A 19035-nucleotide genomic window follows, 5' to 3' on the forward strand; every position below is an offset into this window, starting at 1 on the left:
TGCCTGTGGCAGGAGGTCTGAACTGGGTGAGCTTTAAGGTTCCCTCCAACCCAAAGCACACTGAAATAAGGGGGGAAATGAAGGACACCCATGGCTTGTTGGAGGCACCAGAAACCCCAGGTAGATGTTTGACTTCAGTGACCCTTCCCAGAGTTCAGAGCAGCCTATGAGGAAACCCAATAGGCCAAGTGTGCTCCAGCATCCTTCATGGAATGAGAAGGGAAATGCAGCTCCGAGGACGCAAATCCTGGCAGGAGGTGGTGTACATGGTGGGGGAAAGCATGTGGTTGAGAAAGCAGGGGCGCTGAAGAGGGAATTTGATGGGAGGGATGGTGGTGCTGGGTGTCCCTGAAGCCTGGGGTGCCACACAAGGAAGAGTCTTTACTTACTGGCCACCATGCCATGTCTCTGCCAGCAAGGAAATAGCCACTGATGGTGTTCCTGTTCACCCTGCATGAAGACTGGGAGGAGAAAAGATCAGCACAGAGCACCCTTTCAAAAACACCAAGGAACCAAGAACTGAGTCTCCCAGACAAGAAGCCAAGAGACAGGAGACTCTGGATAATTAATGGGAACTCTGCAACTCCAGCTTAATTACACAAAATGGTGGCTGCACCCCAAGTACCTGGAGCCATGAACAGCAAAGGAGGCACCCCAAGAGGGGGAAGCACAGGAGATGCGCCCGTCCTTCCGCCATCCCCAGCAGACAGGTTGGCTAATGGGGATCAGTTTTGGCTATGGATTTTCTGCAAGGCAGAATAAATGGCTCTGGAGATCCCTCATCTGAAACCTCAGGTAGCCAAAGGCCTTTTCTGTGAAGCAGAGCATTTGTCTCAACACCCTCTAATACACAAGCAGCAGATTTGCTTACACTCAGCAGGCCAGAAGCCAGGGGAGAGGGCTGTGCTGTGGTTAATTCCGCCTTGCTCTCAGGTTGTAGGAGTCTTTCTATAGGGGGTGAGAGGGGTGGAGGGTTTGTACAACACACAAAATACAGAGCAAGTGCAAAGCACAAGAAAATCATGGAATGATTTGGGTTGGAAGGGACCTTAAAGCTCATCCAGTTCCAACCCCCTGCCATGGGCAGGAACACCTTCCACTAGAGTAGGTTGCTCCAAGCCCCATCCAACCTGACACTAATAAAAGGCTTTCAAAACATTCATTCCATGCAGAAAAGCCAGCCCTGAAAGCAAACCTGTTCAAAAAAGCAAGCAGTAAGGAAGAGGAGAAAATACTCTTACCCATATTCCCACTGCAACGTTTAAGGAGAAATAAGCCGTTATGACAACGAGGTCAGCAACGCTGAACTGCTGCGAGGGGCCGAAGGGTCCAGCGGTGGAGTTGCCCTCCATCATTCCTCCTCCTCCATCCCCAGCCTCACCTCAGGCTCTGGATCAGTAACTCGTTAGAGGCTGAGGGTTTATCATTAAATGACCTGGCAGCAGGAGCTGCGCTTCCCAAGGCACAGGGGTGGGCAGCTTGGCTGTCCACTGCCTGCCTCCCCTTCCAGTTTTCCCACTGCCCTTCCTGATGGCACCCAAGGGACAGCACCTCCAGATTTCAGTCTTACAAAGCAGCAGCCACTTCATCCCCATTTCCTTGGGGTTTCCTGCTGCTGCTGCTCAATCCTGAAGAAGCTGCAGGCTCCAGCCCAAGCTGCCCCTCAGTTCATGCATTTCTGTGAAATTCTATTTCTGGGAAATAAAAACCAAACCCTACATTGCTCTTGGAGAAGTCTGGAAAGAATTCCCATGGAAAAATTACTGTAGGAATTGCTGAATAAAGCAGATTTTTAAAGCGTTCTGTACGTCTGAAGGATCCCAGAGGAACGCCTTGAGGAATAGCTGGTGTTTTTGGCAACATGGGATTTTGCTTCTGGGAAGAACAGGCAGAGATGAGGCAGCTTGTACAGCCACACACCGTAATGAAAGGGGGATGAAAACTGTCGGAGTGAAGTCACCCTTTCAAAGGCTAAATACTATGGAATGTTCACAGGACCAGCAAATCAGCCTCAGGATCCCAAATCCTTGAGTCCTCATCAATACAGTAACTGCACTGCATGATACCAGGCAAATTTGGGAGGTTTCTACATGCTAAAGTAATGATCAAACACAGGAGTTACACGAATGTCCAACGTGGAGCTTCAGCACACCAGCAACAGCTGACCAGCACAAACACTCACAGGAGAGATGAAGCTATTCCAAAGGCCAGCAGGAAACAGATTTAATGCTTGGGGGTATTTAGGAATCACACCACTTGCTGCACCAGATTCTGCCTCCTCTTCCAGTGGCAGCACAAGTTCCAACCAGACATCACAAGGTCTCACTAATAAACTACATACACTGCAACTAACAGTGCCCATCACTAAGAGGTCAGTAAGTTTCTCCTCTCTCTGAAGCAGCCGCTGGCGCACCCGGGAGCAGATCTGTGCTCTGAGAGAGGAACTGAAGTTCTCCCTCACTGCTCAGCTGGAATTTAACTGCATTAACACATACAAAGTAGTTACAAGTGTTAGTATGTCAGCTTGGTCTATCTATTAACATCACTGAAGTGTTTTAATAACCCACTATCATTAAAGTACAACCAGGTGCAGCCTTGTGTTTGGTCATTTTGTACCTCCCTGGACAGGACTGCAAAAATCAAATGGAATAATCATAGAATAGTTAGGGTTGGAAAGGACCTTAAGATCATCTAGTTCCAACCCCCAATCAGACAAACAGAAGCTCAGAGAAGGAAGAACAGTTATCTGAACAGAAATGTGTGGTTCCGAAGTAAAATCACCATCTCACTGGCTCAATGCACCAAGATGAAGTACTGCTCTCTGAGCAGTACCAGTGTCTTCTAGTCACAGGCCTCTGTTGCACCCAGTGCTGCACCACCACTGATAAGGGAAAGTAAAACCTGGTTTTATCCTTAAAAAGTAAATGAACCCTCTGAAGCTCTTGGAATTTTGTCTCAAGGAGAGAGAAACGGTGTCAACTTCTGGATTTGAACATGCCAGAAGTTTTATACTCTTCTGGAGGACACTAATGGAGAGAGATTAGGCCAAACAACCCCTACGTGCTCATCAGTTCAAACAGTTATCTCTGTGACAGGTCAGGAAGGTCAGGTCTCCAAGACTGGAAGCCCAGCTCAGCAGCTAGCCAGGCATTCCACACACACCTCCCTAAGGATGGCTGGGAAAACAAACCTCAACAAGATAAGCTCTGCACTACAGCCGTTACTTGTGAGCTCACCCATGCATTCCAGCTGAAACCTCTGCCCCCAGTTCCCTGTTGTTCCCTCACGTCCAGCCACAGGTTTTGCTCCCTACATTCCCTAAAGTAAAGCACTGGAAGTGCTCCAGAACTACCAAATTATCACTCATCTACACTCCTTTGGTGGCACCTGCAAGGGCTGGTGAGAGGTTGTATTTTGGGTTTTACATGACTGCTCAGCAGAACATAGGTTGATAAATGACCACGAGGATCAGTATTAGGGAAAAGCAGTTTCTCCTCCTCTTCCTCTGCAGGTGTTTCACTATTACAACCACCAAACATACTATCACTCTCTGTCCTGCCAAGAAGCACATTCCAAAGGAACACATCAGGATAAAAGAATCACTTCACCTCCTGCCCTGCAGATGACTTTAAGGGGACACACTTTAGAAGACAAGTGACTGGTACATGAACATTTTTAGAAAGCTCACACAAAAACAAGTCTTTATTCTTTGTGGCAGAAAATAAATACAGGTGCATATTTCATCTGCTTTCCTATAAAAGCACTCCTACAAAATCACTCAACTGCCAACAACAGTACAACCTTTTTGGCTTTTAAAATGCACATATTATACAGTCACTTCATTTTCTTATCTTTTAAAGCACTTGTAGCAAGCAGCTTTGGAAAAGGAATGCTTAATTTAGAAGCCAAATTCTTGCCTCAAGTGTTTTGGGGTATTTTTTTCCATCATGTATATAGTGCAACTAACCTAAAAGCAACTAACAGGTTTGCTGTAAAATGTTTATTCCCCACCCACCCCCCCAAAAATAAAACCCGGCAAAGAAAAATGCTCTTAAAAACTGTTCTACCTTGATACTTAAAACCAAGAGAAAACAAGAAGTGGCTCAATAGAAATATTAAGGTAAGTATGATGCTTCACAGCTCAGTATCTGCTTCCAGTTTGGCCCAGTTTGGGGTTTATTCTATTTCTTTAGAGTGAGAAGCATTAATCATCCAGTCCTATATTTCTGAAGAGGTAAGACATGGACTCCCCATTATGGATCCTGCGAATGGCTTCTGAGAGGATCATGCTGATATCCACAGTCTTGATTTTAGGGCACTGGAGTTTCTGTATTTCATGGGGGATTGTGTTTGTAACAACCACCTACAGAAAGAAAAACAACAATCAGAAAGATGTAGCTGTTTTCCACCTCCTGTATTAAAGCTGTGGAAGGGAATGTCCACCCACCAGATCCTGTGAAGCCACCTTTTACATTACTGTCAGGGTTAAAACCTTAGGAAGAGCCACGCACTGCCACAGGATTGCATGTATCCATGGCTACTAATGGCACTGTCCTTCCTTCCCTTCAATCACTCTGCCATGCAGATCCAAATGCAGGAAGGAAAATATCCCCCAGACTGAAGGGAACAAAGGCTGCCAGCATTGGCAGTCCTTCATCTCCCAAGTTCCCTATTTTCCTGTCACTACAGCTTAAGGATGTGTAGATGCTCATATTCTAGCATACAATTCCACAGTCAGAAAGCCCAAACCCAGGAACATCCCAGCTAAATTCTTCACACCAGTGTATTTTAATAATCAAGTCAGGAGAAAGCTCTTTGCTTATAAAACCCCAGCCCATCCAATGAGAAGTTCAGAATCCATGATCCATGCTCACCTCATCGATTGCAGACTCCTCTATGAGCCTGGGAGCATCTGAAGATAAGAGACCGTGTGTGGCCATTACAAAGATCTTGTAAGCCCCCCGCTCCTTGAGGGTCTCAGCTGCAGCCAGGAAGCTGTCAACGTCATCTATGATGTCATCCTGGCAAGAGGAGATCAGGTCAGTGAAGCTCCACCAGCAGCAAACACAAACCAACATTACATCTTGAACAAGTCTAACAGTTTACAGCTAATGCAAAATGGCCATTTTTATTGATGCTGTTCTTCAGACACCTGTGCTAGACGGTAAAAGAGCAAGCAACAGAGCATCCAAAGGTACTGCAGCATCAAGGGGCAGAGCGAATGCTCCATGAGGGAAAGCGGGAAAAGCCAAAACAACTGACATTCAGTCAAAAACCAAACTAACAGAAGTGCAGATTACACTCTGCTTTAGAGAAGCCATAAGGCAGGCTGCATCATCATCAGCATTTCTAAAGCCACAAGACAGAAACATGCTGATGCTCCCCTAACCAGCTGTGTTAAGCTCCCCACCTTCAGGCAAGCACTTGAACAGGATTTTATCTGTCTCTTCATAGAGACAAGGTCCAAATGCTGCTTTTCAGCATACATCTCTTTATAGTTCACATGGGCAGCTTCAGCCAGAGTGCAGAACCCCACTGTATGAACAGTGCAGTACCAAAAGCCCACCATCAACCCAAGTTTAGTTGCTGACACAGGAGAATATCTACTTGACTTCTGCAACTTTCACAGGCTTAATGTAATTTAGCAGAAGTGATGGCATCTTACTTACCACGATGATAGCTATTCTTCCTCCTACATCTCCAACAACTGTGATGGGTGGTTTTTCCTTGGGAATCAGCACTGATCAACAGTAAATTTTTTAGAGGGGTAGAAAGAAGAAAGAGAGAGAAAGTTTATACAATTTACTTCTAGTGTCTGCTTTGCATAGGTCACCACTGTTACAGAGAGGAATGAAGCAACAACTATTTCATCCATCACAGAGTTTTTACTGGGGAAGACCAGCAGGATTTTAATACAAAATAATACTTTGGCTAAGCTTCAGAAAATAACTACATTCATTTACACCCAAATTCTTAACCAAGTCAATTAATTCTTCATTTTAGTCCAGAGAATAGAGTGGTTTGCAGACACAACCAGTTCAACCACCCTACTGAGATCCAAGCTGGGTTTATGCAACAAAGCTGTGCTCATGCAGCTATAGATCACATCTGCATTCAGCAAGGTCACTCCGCTGAGGGCTGTGACATTAGACAATGTGACAAAACCAGTGTCAGGTCAGCTTATTAGCTCTGTATCCCAGAAAAATTCCAGTGGGAACGTAAATGGCAAAAAACCGAGGCCTCTCTGCCAGGGGTTCTGACTGCCTGTAATGCCAAAGCCCCATCTACACAGACCTCACACACACCCTAGCACTAAAATCATGTACAGAGCATCAAAAAGGAAACTTTTTTCCTACTAGTGAAAAAGCAACTCTCTATTTTGTCCCTAAAGATGGCCCATCACTGCCAGCCCCATTCCCCAACCCCACAGAAAACAACAGGTTGAACACTTTCACACACAAACTTACTTACTGGGTATCTCCAGACTGGGATGAATAGCAGCTACGTTTTTGGCTGTAGGTGGTGAGTGGCGACCATCCACCATGTCAGACTCTGCATCCTGAGCTTCCCCATGAATCACTGCAATTCCCAACCGTAAGCGCTCAGCAAAGGACTGGGCCCTGCAGGGAAAGGGTTAAAAACAACAGAAATTCATTACATTTACAGTAATGCATATTTGTACAATCCTAATCTATACCCATTTTATTCCTAATGTTTCAGACGGAAAATGGAATGATCCCAAAAGTTTAGGAAAATGGATAGAAGAAACCACTGGCGCCTTAGTATCTTCATTTCACCAGGCTGTGAAAGTCAGAATAACCTTGAAGTAGCCACACACTGGCCTTGAAGCAACAGGATAAATGCTACAAGTCACATCATTCTGATTTCTTCCCTTCTGTTTCACCAAACAGTCAGAAAACCATTTCCTAGCCTTCAGCATTCCCGAGATCCCATGCTTTAGCAGGTCTCAGCTCTCAGCTAACAGTAACCAAAACGAGCCTGGATACCTGGATTGGCTACATTTAATAGGAAAATATATATATATATTTACATGGGAACAGAAAACAAGTGTTCACCGATTTATTTTTAGCAAGATGTGCACTAAATAAAGGCAATATCCCTGACACAATCTCAGACACCCTACAGAAAAGGAAGCCCAGACAATCATTTTTCCTGACAAACTACACCTCAACGTCACAGCCTGTTTTTTAACTGACTTACATAAAACTCCTTCACTGTGCAGTGTTTCTTCAACTAAAATTAGGAATTTATGTAAAGAAGTGTAAGGTCAGCTGGGGGAGTGGGGACAGCAGAGGCAGGAAAACAGGAATTTCACAGACAGCATTTGTATCCCAGAAACTGGAAGCAGCAAATCAAAACTAGCAGATTCATCCTACCTTACCTTGCACATCCCAGAATTCCATATCTAGCCTAAGCCAGTCATCCAGACTCCTAGGCAAGGTGGGCTTGGCACGTCCAGAGTGAGCCACCTTGTTTTAACATAAGCATCTAATGGTCTGAATCAGCTACTTCACACTTAAGCCCTGTTTCACTACCCAAACAACTCAAAGTCCAGAGAATAATGTGCCCATCGCGACTACTCAGTGACTTCAAACTGAAGAATTTTCTGCCCTGTGGTCAGCACACAGTTAGGACAGTCTTTGCAAGTAGTTAATTCCACATAAATTATGATTCCAAACACAAAGGGTTAAGACTTCGAAGGCTTAATCCTATCAACAAAACCATAATAACTACTTTAAAATGCAATATTAAACTGAATGAAGTTCAAAGTAACAGCAAAATGATTTATTCATTTTCCAATGAGCTCAGAAACCACAGAAACATTCTGACTTCATCAAGCAGAGGTTCTCTTACACAAGTTGGCATTCATCTGACAAGTGTTATTCTTGATTAGGCTGAAACATTCCATCCACCTTTTCCAAACATAATGTACCTCCTCAAACACTGCTTTTAAATGCTCACATGCGGACATGAAGAAGCTAAACAATACAGCTCTGGGATCCTCTCCTACCCAAACAGGTTACGTGTGCAACTTATCTGTCTGATCAGCTAAAGGTACATGGAGACTATTTGCTGGCATGCACAGTTACTTGACAAGCATGAAATGCTTCAACGAGAGGCAATACTGGCACCAAGTAAAAGAAACAAAGACAAGCCAAATGTCAAGTAACTGGCCAAAACAAAAGAAATCACATAAAAAGTACCACTGGAAAACAAAGGTGACCAAAGTTGGCTCCTTCACTATACTTCCACAAATAAAAGTATGTCTGATTTGCTACATAAAATAATAAAAACCTTTTTTACAAAGAATATCATGATCCCTTGGCATGACCATCTAGATAACCTTTCAACGAACTCTTGGGTTGTCACCTCAGCAAATACAGTATCCCAGAAACCACCATCCAACTCTTCCACCACCTGCTGAGAGTGGTGTCATTCCACAGAGTTCAGGACCAGTCAACCAAAGAGCTTCATGGATTAAGAACAGCCAACAAGGACTTCACAATCAAAATCATCTCAACCATCAAATCCTGTTCCACCACGCTGGGTAAAAGCCATCTGTATTTAGGATCTGATCAACCATGTTCTAGGTTATGACCATGCTTAGCAATTACTTTGGATTAATGGTGTTACACTTCCAGACATTTTTCATTTACAGCAGGAAATTAATGATGTAAATGCACACAAATCTAATATGATTAAATACCTTCTTTAGCCTAAGCACTGCATTGATTCACCTCACCCTTTTGTTCGGTATTTTTTTTACTCTCCTTAGATTTATTATAATTACAGTGATGATGTAAAAACTACTCATCTGACAAAGGAGAATTGGGAGGGATTTGAAGGCAGCATCTTCTAATTATGGGATCTCTCTCCTTCACTAGATCCTTTAGCACAAAATCACGATCGAGATTTCGTGCTCTAACGCAAGAGAGCAGATCTTACCCACCTCTTTGCAGACGCAGGTGATTTGGCCACAATTACAGCATTCCTGTAGTCTGGTATCTGTAGTAAATAACAGATAGCAATGTCTACTTCATATCTTTAGACAAATTTAAACTCAGTAAGAATCAAGAGAACTTTATTTTGCCAGAAGAATTTTAAGCATCGAAAACAACCTTAGGAATCCATGGTACATGATCAGAGTTCAGAGCTCAGTAAAACCAGGTATTCAGAAAATTCAGGTATTAAAAAACTGTACCTTTCATAAACATGTTATGGATGACAAAAAATTAACTGCTTTAGAACATCAGGGCTACGTGGACAAATGTTAAAAGAAACAGGAAACCACCAAAATTAAAGTTTCCTGTTCAACTTAAGTTGTCTCGTGAGTGCACACAGCAGTTGAACCACTTGAGAATACAGCGTTTAATCTATTTATTCTTGGTTTCAGAGCACACCAAAAGGTAACACCTCTCCATCACATGAGACCCTTTATATGGAGCATCAGTAGGGGTAAAAGTTCCACATTCACTGCACTCATCCTGGTGTCACAGTCTAATATTGCTGCAAACCATCTTCTATGCAGATCAGCATGAGAGGGTGCTGCTGCAAATGCCAACAGCAGCAAAGGGGTAAGGCCAAGAAGCCTGGGTTTCATTTTGATGCCTGATGGCTTATTCAGTCAGCCTTCATAAGCAAGATCTACTCCAAAGTTAGCTGCCCCTGCCCTGCCCCAACATTCCCATACTGACTTTTCACTCCTGACCCCTCCTCTCCATTTAGGCAGCATTTTAGTCCCCATGTCTCAAAAGTTTCTTATCCTCATCTGCATTTTCCCTGGAAACACTGACTTGTTCTACACATACTTCCTCATCTGTAACTTCTTGAGCATTCCATCATTCATGCTTCCAGCCCTCCTTTCCAACACCAATCTCTGCTCCCTCTAACATCCCATCTTACTCTCTTCCTTGTAAACTCAGTGTTTTCTTTCACTCTGCTACCCCGGGACAATCCATCTTCCACAGAGAGCAGGACACAGAGAACCAGCCTGTCCTTCTATCAGTAGGAGCCCACAGCCACTCCCAGCTGCAACAGCAAAGTGCTACAGAGCAGATCCCCTCCTCAGGATCCCAGTGTTAAGGGACAGGAAGACTCTACTGCAAACTGATGTGTTACAGCTGTAACTGCACAAAATGGGGGGTGATACCCTGACATGCAGTTCATTGCCTTGCTGTTAGATCTCAAACACCAGTTCCAGAGCACAGGAGTACCTGTTAGTTTGGGGTTATTTTTCAAACACAAGCAAGGTAAATCCTTCCACAAGCTAATCCTCACACATACAAACCACACTGACTGTCTATCTCCAAAAACTCTCTACCTGAAACAGGCATAGGAAAGGAAAAATGAACTTCTGAATCTGGGCATGGGTCTAAGCAACTGAAAACAAGAGCTTTTCTAAGGATGTGTCAGGCAACATTAATAATCCACAATGCTACTAACTCCACCTACAATACTGAGAATTCAGCATGTTCTCTCTTTTAAAGACAGTTAAACAAGAGGCTACAAAGATTAACATGATGGAAGGTATGGACAAGGCAGGGCCTGTCACTTGACATAATAAAGGCTTTGATCTTGTTCAGACTTCATTGCCTCATTTTTCCCCTGCCAAATTATCAAATTTGTTCTCAGCTCTTTAAAGATGAAGTCAGAAAACCAGAAATGTCATTCAAAAGATAGTAAAGACATCAACAACTCCTTGTAACAAAGAGCTACATCACTCTGAGATTGACATGTACCCATAGGAAAGAGAGAAGACACCAACTGTCAAGCATCTGGTAAGCACACAAAGGAAAATCACTGGATTATTTATGTACCGCTGGACTGTCTTCACATCAGAACACCAAGTAATTCTCTTCACACCTAGCCATAAATCCGTCCCAGGGAACAACTACAAGCCCTCTTAACTCTCAGTTAAATGCTTTTTAAGTGACCTCTATTCTTATCAAGCTGGACTCTATTTCATGCTGCTCAATATATCCCATGCCAACTCCCATTTGAAACATTCTTCATGCTTTGGCATTCACAATGTGGGATATGCAGCAAGGTGCTGCCACTGTGAACCTGAGCTGAATCCTGAATTCCACCCGAGCAGCACTGGACAAAACATCTAAGGAAAGACACTATGTGTGACCTGGCTTGTGAAGACTCTTGCCCATACCGATCCCACCTGATCAGATACATTCAGTCAACTCGAGCCTGAGCAAGTGCTCTCATGGATGAGCAGGGGAATGAAGAAATTAGAAACTTCAAGTGGTTTTTAAGACCTCTTTACATATACTCCAGCAGATCTCTACAAGAGTTCATTTGTTCACAGTGGTGCCACACTCAACACTGCAACAATTCTTTGTAAAGCATTAAGAGCTCATGTATCAAAATGTGCTTCAAGGCTAAACCAGGACAATGCTCTTGTTCTGGACCATAACCCACATACATTCGAGAAATACAAAGGCACGACTTTGTCTTGTGTCTGCATATTTGGTTTTCCGTGTTTTTTCCTTAACTTACAAAGTGCATCCAACATTCAATACTTCCCTCCTGGTATATAAGGTGAATGAATGTGGCAAAGCCAAAGCCTGGAGCTTTGTCATCTAGTTCTATCATCCTCTTGGACTCTATTACCAAATGAAATTATAATGATAGATTACCAAGTGGCAACTGATTCCCCAAAGATGACATAACTCATGTTATGTTTGTCATAACAAAATCATGTTGGCTTGGGTTTTTCATTTGTCTCTTTTAAATTGAGGCATTTATATCTCTGTAAAAATAAACTTGATTCAGAAGTAAAAGTGAGCAAAATCTTTTCCCTCATTAGGAGAAAACCATTTTCTTTACTCCACATGATCATTAGTCAGAGGCATTATACCCATCTCACACCTACAATTAGCATTTGCACACCTGCAATTAGCATTTGCACAATTTTTTTATATATGAATCTATCAGTAGCACTTCTCAAAACACTTGTAAAAATAAGATGGAGAAATGGATGCACAAAACATTCAAAGTTAAGCTCCTCAAGTCAAGACATGCTGAACAAACAGCAGGTGAGGATTTCTACACAAGAAGTCATCTGTTCCTGCTTTCTGAGGAGGATCAATAGGCTCTCTCAGTTTACAACTTCACTTCCAAAGTGTTTTCATAACACGATATAAATTACACCTACACAAGCAGTCCATCCTATAGATGTCAACACTGGAAATAGGAAAGGAAAAGGATATCAAGAGCAAGAAAATCCTTTTTTTTTTTTTTTTTTTTTTTTTTTACAATCCTCGTTAGAGGAATATATCTAAGAAGACAGAGCAACATCACTGCATGGATAAAACACCAGCTCTTCATGAAAGCAAAAGTTCAGCCTGTGGGGAAGAAAAGAACCAACTGCTCAACACCACTCCCTACCCCAACATGACTTTCTCCCTTTAAAACCCTGTTTGAGGAGTTAAGTCCCTTCAGAGGAATTTGTCTCAGAAGTCTTGAGACATGACAAAAACATCATTCAAAAAAGCAAGTGTAACAGTGGGCCTTCCTCACCTCTTCCTGGATGTACTGCAGTAAAAACGGAGATGCTCTCAAGTTATCAACGGGAATATTGAAGAAGCCCTGTATTTCCTTCTGGTGTAAATCCATGGTAATAAGGTGAGTTAGTCCTTTAAAAAAGATAAATAAGTAAAAAGAGATATATGGAGAAGCATATCAAGAAAAGTAAGAGAGAACAACCACACTCTATTTGTCTACTAAGTTTCACTGAAGTGTGGCCAAACCAAAACCTCTAAGCTGCATTAACACAAGAATACTACGCTCCGTGAAAGCACAGAGCACATTAACTCCATTCCTCTTCAGTAACTTCCCAGATTTCTACAGTGTCCTTTCCAAAAGAACCTCGGAACACTCCATAATTGACTCAGCAGTGCCACACTGAGGCAGGGAAGATCCTTCTCCATTCTACATGTGACAAAATGGGAGCACTAAAGAGATAAACTGTCCTGTGCCACAGAGCAAGACCCACAACTAATACTCAAGTTCTGAACTCCTGAAAAATGGGGCCAAATCGTAATGATCAAAACACTTCTCTCAAAATAAGAAACCAGATCACACTGTGTTCACTGGAACTGCTGATTTTTGCCAAGGACAGGAGCAAAATGAAAGGAGCTGAAGATGTGTTGAAGGCTGTGAAAATGAATATGCATTCTCCCACACCATGTCAAATGTAAAGGACAGATACAAAATGCATTCATCCAACAGGTAAAAAACAATGACAAGGCACAACTGCTCCAGAGTGTCAGAAAGGCAAAGACCAGTATTCTGAGAGACAGCCCACAGCAGCAGTGTCCAGCTGACTCATCTTGCCACATGTAAAAAGGCTGTACAAGTTTGGGTTTTTTCCATGAACTCATTATTTGGAAACATTTCTAATGACATTCTCCTTCCTATGTGGGTTTTAACACAAAAAAAACTTGGCAGTTATTTTTAAGCAGAGCCCCAACTTGTGCACAGACATCTCTAAACTTGAAAGCTGACAGCAGGAGCCCCCACTGCCCTGGTTATTTCAGAACACCTGCATTCTTACCAGCTTTGCACATCATGGAGGCCAGTAACTTAGAGACAATGGAGCCCCTTTTCCTCATCTTGCACTGTTTGCTGTACGGGAAGTAAGGAATCACTCCAATAATGCTTTTGGCACAGGAGGTTTTACAAGCATACACCATGATCAGAAGTTCCATGATGGTAGTATTCACATCCCTGGAACAAGAAGCATCCAATTCTGTATCTCAAGCATAAACCTCCTGTATTTAACACAGTATTTATACCTACCCCAGGGTAGTAAAGAGTATGGTGACTGAGTGATCTGCACTAAGAATCCAGCTGTGCACATCAGGACGGACAGTGCCCTGGACACAGCATTCAAATTCTTCACTAGAATTAGACTTCATTATTTTTTTTGCACTTAGCTGTTTCGGGCAGTTCAGCAGTTTTTGTTATACGTTGCTGCCGTAACTAAGTAGCCCATAATTCATCTCCAACATCTCTATCATGCACAAAAAAATATATATATATTTATATAGATAAGCTTTTTTAAAATTAGTTTCAGACTTTACAACAGGTTCCTCTATTGTTCAAGCCAACAGCAGGCTAAATATTTAACAATTCCCATCTATTTTTTGCCCTACATGAAAAGATTTATCTTTTTAGATGAGAACTGGTCATCAACTAAGAGACCTCCCGTTTCTGTTGCCATTATAACAAGTCTCATCATTTGTAAAGTTCTTTTCTGAATCACACGACACTGCTTAGGAAATGCTCCTACATTTAGACCTCTGCAATGGTGCTGGAGACAGGTAACTGGGATGGGAAGAGTTTAAAGAGAATGACATAAGCAAAAGAATGTGCTTAGCAGAAGAATGCAGAGTCCCAGGGGAAAGTTTCACTGACATTTTCAATGAATACTTTCATATTCAACGAATGCATATTCAACTGAAAATTAAAACAGCAGCTTATGCTGAAGTCTTCTTTGTGCATATATCAAAACCCAAAACAGCAGCAACTAAACCACAGAGAAGTCTCTATCTAGTTAATCTAAGCTTATTATACTGTATCTTATACATAAAATGAGAAGAAAAATTAAAATAGAAGCATTCCTATGGACAGCCCATGTCAAAATGTCAGCACAATGTCTTTAAATAGTTACTCACTTTGAAACTGTTTGGATGATGAATACATCCTTTCCTCTCACAGACTCCTGGATCTGCACTCTCGTTTCTGCCAAGAAGAGAAACATGTCATATTTGCAACAGCACAACTCAACAAGGGTCTAAGGAACAGGCAGCCAACACAGGCACATCATACATCGGTTTTTAGCTTATCTATATAAAATTTGGCCAATTAAATGCTCACCTCTGTTTGGCTCTTGATAAACCTGAACCTTCCCCATTTCAACTCCTAAGCGCCTGCAGGAGCAGAAGAAAGAAAAGCAGAAGTCAATATGGGAAAATGAAGGGCAAAGCGAACACAAAGCCTATACAATGTGACAGTCACTGAAAAGGCTGTATTTCACAGGAGAAAAGCAAGAAAAGAAAATCCCAAACCGTAAACCCAGTAATTAAAGTGGAAACCACTTAAAAAAACATCTACAGTTTCCAGAAGCTGCACCCTAGGCTCAGCTAAGCTCATTTCAAGTCAAGCTCAGAAGAACAAGCAGAATAATACTTGATTACTAAATCATGTAACAATTTCTAACGTGTATCTCTATATACATTCCATGGATGTTGACACATATATACATAGATACACATGGCAGCATCACACGTGTAATGCTTGAACGACCTCTTTTAAAACATTCTTCTCTACAGAAAAAATGTCAATGGAGTGTAAATAGGAAATAATGGTGAGCACCATGCCATGAGGGATGGGAGACTAACGTCTGCTCTATTTATTCCACTTCAGTACTAGGACAGACTCTCATCACTAAAGAAATGAAAGACCAGAGTGTGCTGTGCACTTATGTCCAAGTACTTGCCACATGTAACTCGAGTTCTTTTGCGCTCTCCTTTCTCCTCCTATCTGTACCTAACCTCAGGTCCTTAAGCCTCAGGAAGAAACCCATCCCCTGCAGTACTCCTGGTCATGTTGTGCAACCTAATTCTGCTGTAGTAACACGGTAAAAATGTTCTTAAGTCAAAGTTCTGCTGCTTTTCTGCATTTAAAGCTAAGTTAATGTTTCCATCTAAAATATAGTGAGCAGGATGGACACAGCTTTGTTAAGAAAAATCCTGCTACAAGAATAGGATAAAAACTTCCACCAGGATTATTTAGTGTTATCAAACATTCATTTTCCCACGTGTTCTCTATAACACTGCAGCAAATCAAAACATGCCACCAAACAACTTAAACACAAGTTATTTTCTCTGTTATTGATCTGTTGAAATACAGCACACTCCATGTTCTTACAAACCATGCTGGTTTTTCCATGTAACTTCCCTTAAAATGAGAAATCTGTCCAAAGTAAAATAAGCCCCAACAAGTAACACCAAGATCCTGAGTGGCCCTGCAGAAGGTTTTACTTACTCAGCAATCCTCTTTGACAGTTCCATGCATGACGAATTGGAATTAGCTGAAAACAGCACCAGTCCACCCTTGGTTATATTCATGATGGCCCCAATTTCAGTTGATGGCACACAAAACATCAAACCTAAGTTGTTTTTCCGCTTCTACAAGACTGCAAGAGACCAGAGGCCTGTTAAAGCCACAAGATTAAAAAAAAAACCAACAGATTTTCGCTGTTTAGAAAGTGAAGTGTTTCCCATTCCAGCATCCTCAATATTTGTTATCCATAATATATCCTTCAGATATATCCTTCAGAACATTCCTGAGCTAGCTCAACACACCCAAGACAGGGTGCAAAGGGGCCTTCAGCACACCCTGCCTTCCTTCTGCTGCCCGCAAGCTCTACGTGCCCTCCAGCAGAACGCTTCCCCTGTGATCTCTGAAGATCCCCCAAGACAACTTCCCAACTTAAATGTTTTCCTCAGGCTGTCATCTACTGACACAGATTCTCTTTTCCACCAGCTTGTCCAGTTCATTTTCCAGAACTGAGCAACTTTTATTGACTTTTGCAAGATCACAAAGAGGTGGGATTGAGCTAAACAGAGCCCCTGGGTCCTGGCTCTGGCTAGAAGAGTCTATTTCCACAGCTGTGTATGTTTCCATCACTTTGAAATAAATTATAAACTTACAAAGAAGGATGAAATGTAAGGAAGAGTTCAATAAAGCTGGTAGCTGTAAATAATGACCTCTTGCACAATGCAGCCACTTGGTGAAGCAGTTCTTGTCATTCTTTGATACTAATCTCTCTCCTGTGGAAACAGGAGAAAAATATCAAGAGGAAATCTATACAATTTTTATGGTTTTTTGCAAACAAGGGTACAAAGCACTAATCCTGCCAAGGCTTTGATGGTATTCCATCTTGACACTTTTTATTCTTCTTTGTAACATCACATTTCTACTTCTACTGTAACAGTATTTATTCAAATGAAAGGAAACAAGAACTAATCACACTGACCAGCAGCTGCTGATAGATCAAAGTAGAAGTCAACTCAAAAGTTCCCAGGCCACCAAACTTCATGCCTGCTGTATAAATAGTCCAACCCTTCAGCATCCATTTCAGCATTATGAAGGGGACTGAAGCACCAAATATGAGTGGAATAATTCAAAGCAAAATAAACAGAGCTTAGGATAAATCAGTAACTTTTTTGCTGGAAACATCTCCCTACTGAGAAATGTAATGTTACAAAAACCTGATGGTGTATCAACCATAACCAGAACTGTTAAGTACTCCAAAACAGCATTTAAAAGAAAAGCACACTCACAGGTACAGCTGGCTTGCTCTGTAAATTCAGTCAGCCCACCTCTGCCCCTAGACATACTCTTGCTTAGTTTGACCTCATCACAGAAACTGGACCTGATTCACTCTCAATTAAGAGCCAAAGTCAGGGACTTGCTAACAACTCTCTTCATGCAGAGGCTGTGCTATGCTCAACTGCTATGAACAAAACCCGCCTGTCATCAAAACCTCCAACATGTGCAGAGCATGAGCACAAACACCAACAACTCCGGCAGCAGAATCCGAATGCCTGGATGGTTCAACTCCACCAGAACCTGACGGGCCCCCACGCCACTAAAGCAAGACCCTACCCCTTTCAGGCTTTGCTTCCAGACAATATTGGGAAAAAACCAACCCTAGAAGGCAGCATGGTTACAGGCACCCAGTCTAAAGCTCAACTATATCCCTCCCAAACTAACTAGCAAACAATTGAAGGAGAAACCTATTGCTTAGCTAGTGTTTCTTCCTTTGTTCTGTCGCACTTAGTCCCTGTAACTCCCAGCTGGTAACTAATGGCCATTATCTATCAAATATTCATAAGGGTGTTAAAGATGCAAGGTGAGCATGTACTAGAAAAGCTTTTAGGTCTCTGAAGGGCACCTGAAAGCACCCTGCTTGTGCAATTAGATGGGAACAATGTAGAGACAACTGCCAGTGTTACTAAAAATATTCACACAGTGTTTTGAAGACAGTTTTTTCCAATTCTGTTACCTTCTTCATTCCATTGATTAAGGAAATGAGGAGAGTTAAGAGTGAAAGAGCTGCAAGACAAAAGTTGTCGGTTCTTTGTTATTGTTCAGGGTGCATTTTACATCACAGTAAGATACTGACATATTCACAGGCAACACTGAACAGAGCTCTTCACGTAACTATAGGTCAAGGACTTTCTTGCAGATGCATTTCAGCAGCAACAAGTGGGCTACATTGTGTGTGTGGGAAGGGAAGCTGCATTTATAGAGTTAATATTGATGGACCAACCTTGAAACAGGTGTTGGGATGACAGCAAGCTCACAGAACTTTATTAAATGTGCAAGAACATGACTCCACAAGGGTACATGGGACCAGAGCCTTCGACTTGAGGTGGACAAAGCTTTCAAGCCTCCATCAGATTTAGAACACATGCACCACAGAGTAGGTTGCAGCCCACGGACTCCTACCCTGTCCTTTGGGCTGCACACAGTTAACGCAGACATACCATGATGATAACAATTACTGGGTACACATCACATCCTATTCCCACTGGGTTTACACTGAGGATGCCCACACAGAAAGCAACAGAGGCAGGAATAACTGTACTGGATAAACCATGGTACTAAAGAATTGATGCCCACAGGCTGGAGGGAAACTGAACCCTCTCACCCATCTCCCCACAGAGGGGTCCCAGAAGGACCCTCCACACTAACCTAACTCCCTTGGGCTAAACGACAGAGGGTTGTCCCCTCCACCCCACAGCTCCCTACAAGCCCTTCAGCTCCAGAGGGGTTACACACACCCTGGGAGGGGAAGCCCACCCAGGCACGCCTGGGTACCTGAGGATCCCTTCTCTCCTCAGGGGAGAGGCCTGGGCACGCCGCAGCCCCCAGCATGGCACCGGGCACACCACTCCCTTCAGCTGCAGGGAGACCCCAGCAGCCCCG

At 42.7% G+C, this 19035-nt stretch overlaps 2 protein-coding genes across 3 annotated transcripts in view; both read right to left on the bottom strand.

The window, feature by feature from the left end:
• Nucleotides 1–1352, bottom strand: part of SLC5A10 (solute carrier family 5 (sodium/sugar cotransporter), member 10) — a 34280-nt gene extending 32928 nt beyond the window's left edge. The window contains exons 1-2 of the mRNA XM_010023225.1: nt 1242–1352; nt 390–461 (exon numbers count right to left, since the gene is read on the bottom strand). Coding sequence (XP_010021527.1) covers nt 390–461; nt 1242–1352 — 183 coding nt within the window. The remainder of the gene's footprint in view (nt 1–389; nt 462–1241) is intronic.
• Nucleotides 1353–3678: 2326 nt separating this feature from the next.
• PRPSAP2 (phosphoribosyl pyrophosphate synthetase-associated protein 2) lies at nt 3679–16874 on the bottom strand. 2 transcript variants are annotated; one of them, XM_010023226.1, is made up of 11 exons: nt 16752–16874; nt 16084–16234; nt 14914–14966; nt 14712–14778; nt 13589–13761; nt 12553–12668; nt 8972–9027; nt 6472–6620; nt 5670–5740; nt 4875–5021; nt 3679–4363 (listed from the first exon to the last, which is right to left on the bottom strand). In XM_010023226.1, the coding sequence occupies exons 2-11, from the start codon at nt 16200–16202 to the stop codon at nt 4205–4207; spliced, it is 1110 nt and encodes a 369-aa protein (XP_010021528.1). In that variant the 5' UTR covers nt 16203–16234; nt 16752–16874; the 3' UTR covers nt 3679–4204. The 2 variants fall into 2 exon arrangements, with proteins under 2 accessions (XP_010021528.1, XP_010021529.1); XM_010023227.1 differs by lacking the exons at nt 14712–14778; nt 14914–14966; nt 16752–16874 and having other exon boundaries at nt 16084–16202.
• Nucleotides 16875–19035: the final 2161 nt, after the last annotated feature.

Source organism: Nestor notabilis, unplaced genomic scaffold (assembly GCF_000696875.1).
Source record: "Nestor notabilis isolate BGI_N333 unplaced genomic scaffold, ASM69687v1 scaffold15421, whole genome shotgun sequence".
In the NCBI taxonomy this organism is placed as follows: Eukaryota; Metazoa; Chordata; class Aves; order Psittaciformes; family Psittacidae; genus Nestor; species Nestor notabilis.

What these genes read in the sequence shown, in the direction of transcription:
- PRPSAP2 (XM_010023226.1), bottom strand. Translation starts at nt 16,202, where the DNA reads ATGTTTTGTGTGCCATCAACTGAAATTGGGGCCATCATGAATATAACC. An exon ending in CTGTCAAAGAGGATTGCTGA is followed by an intron (nt 14,967 to 16,083) that starts GTAAGTAAAACC and finishes CTGCTCCTGCAG; the next exon opens with GCGCTTAGGAGTTGAAATGG. An exon ending in TTATCAAGAGCCAAACAGAG is followed by an intron (nt 14,779 to 14,913) that starts GTGAGCATTTAA and finishes TCTTCTTGGCAG; the next exon opens with AAACGAGAGTGCAGATCCAG.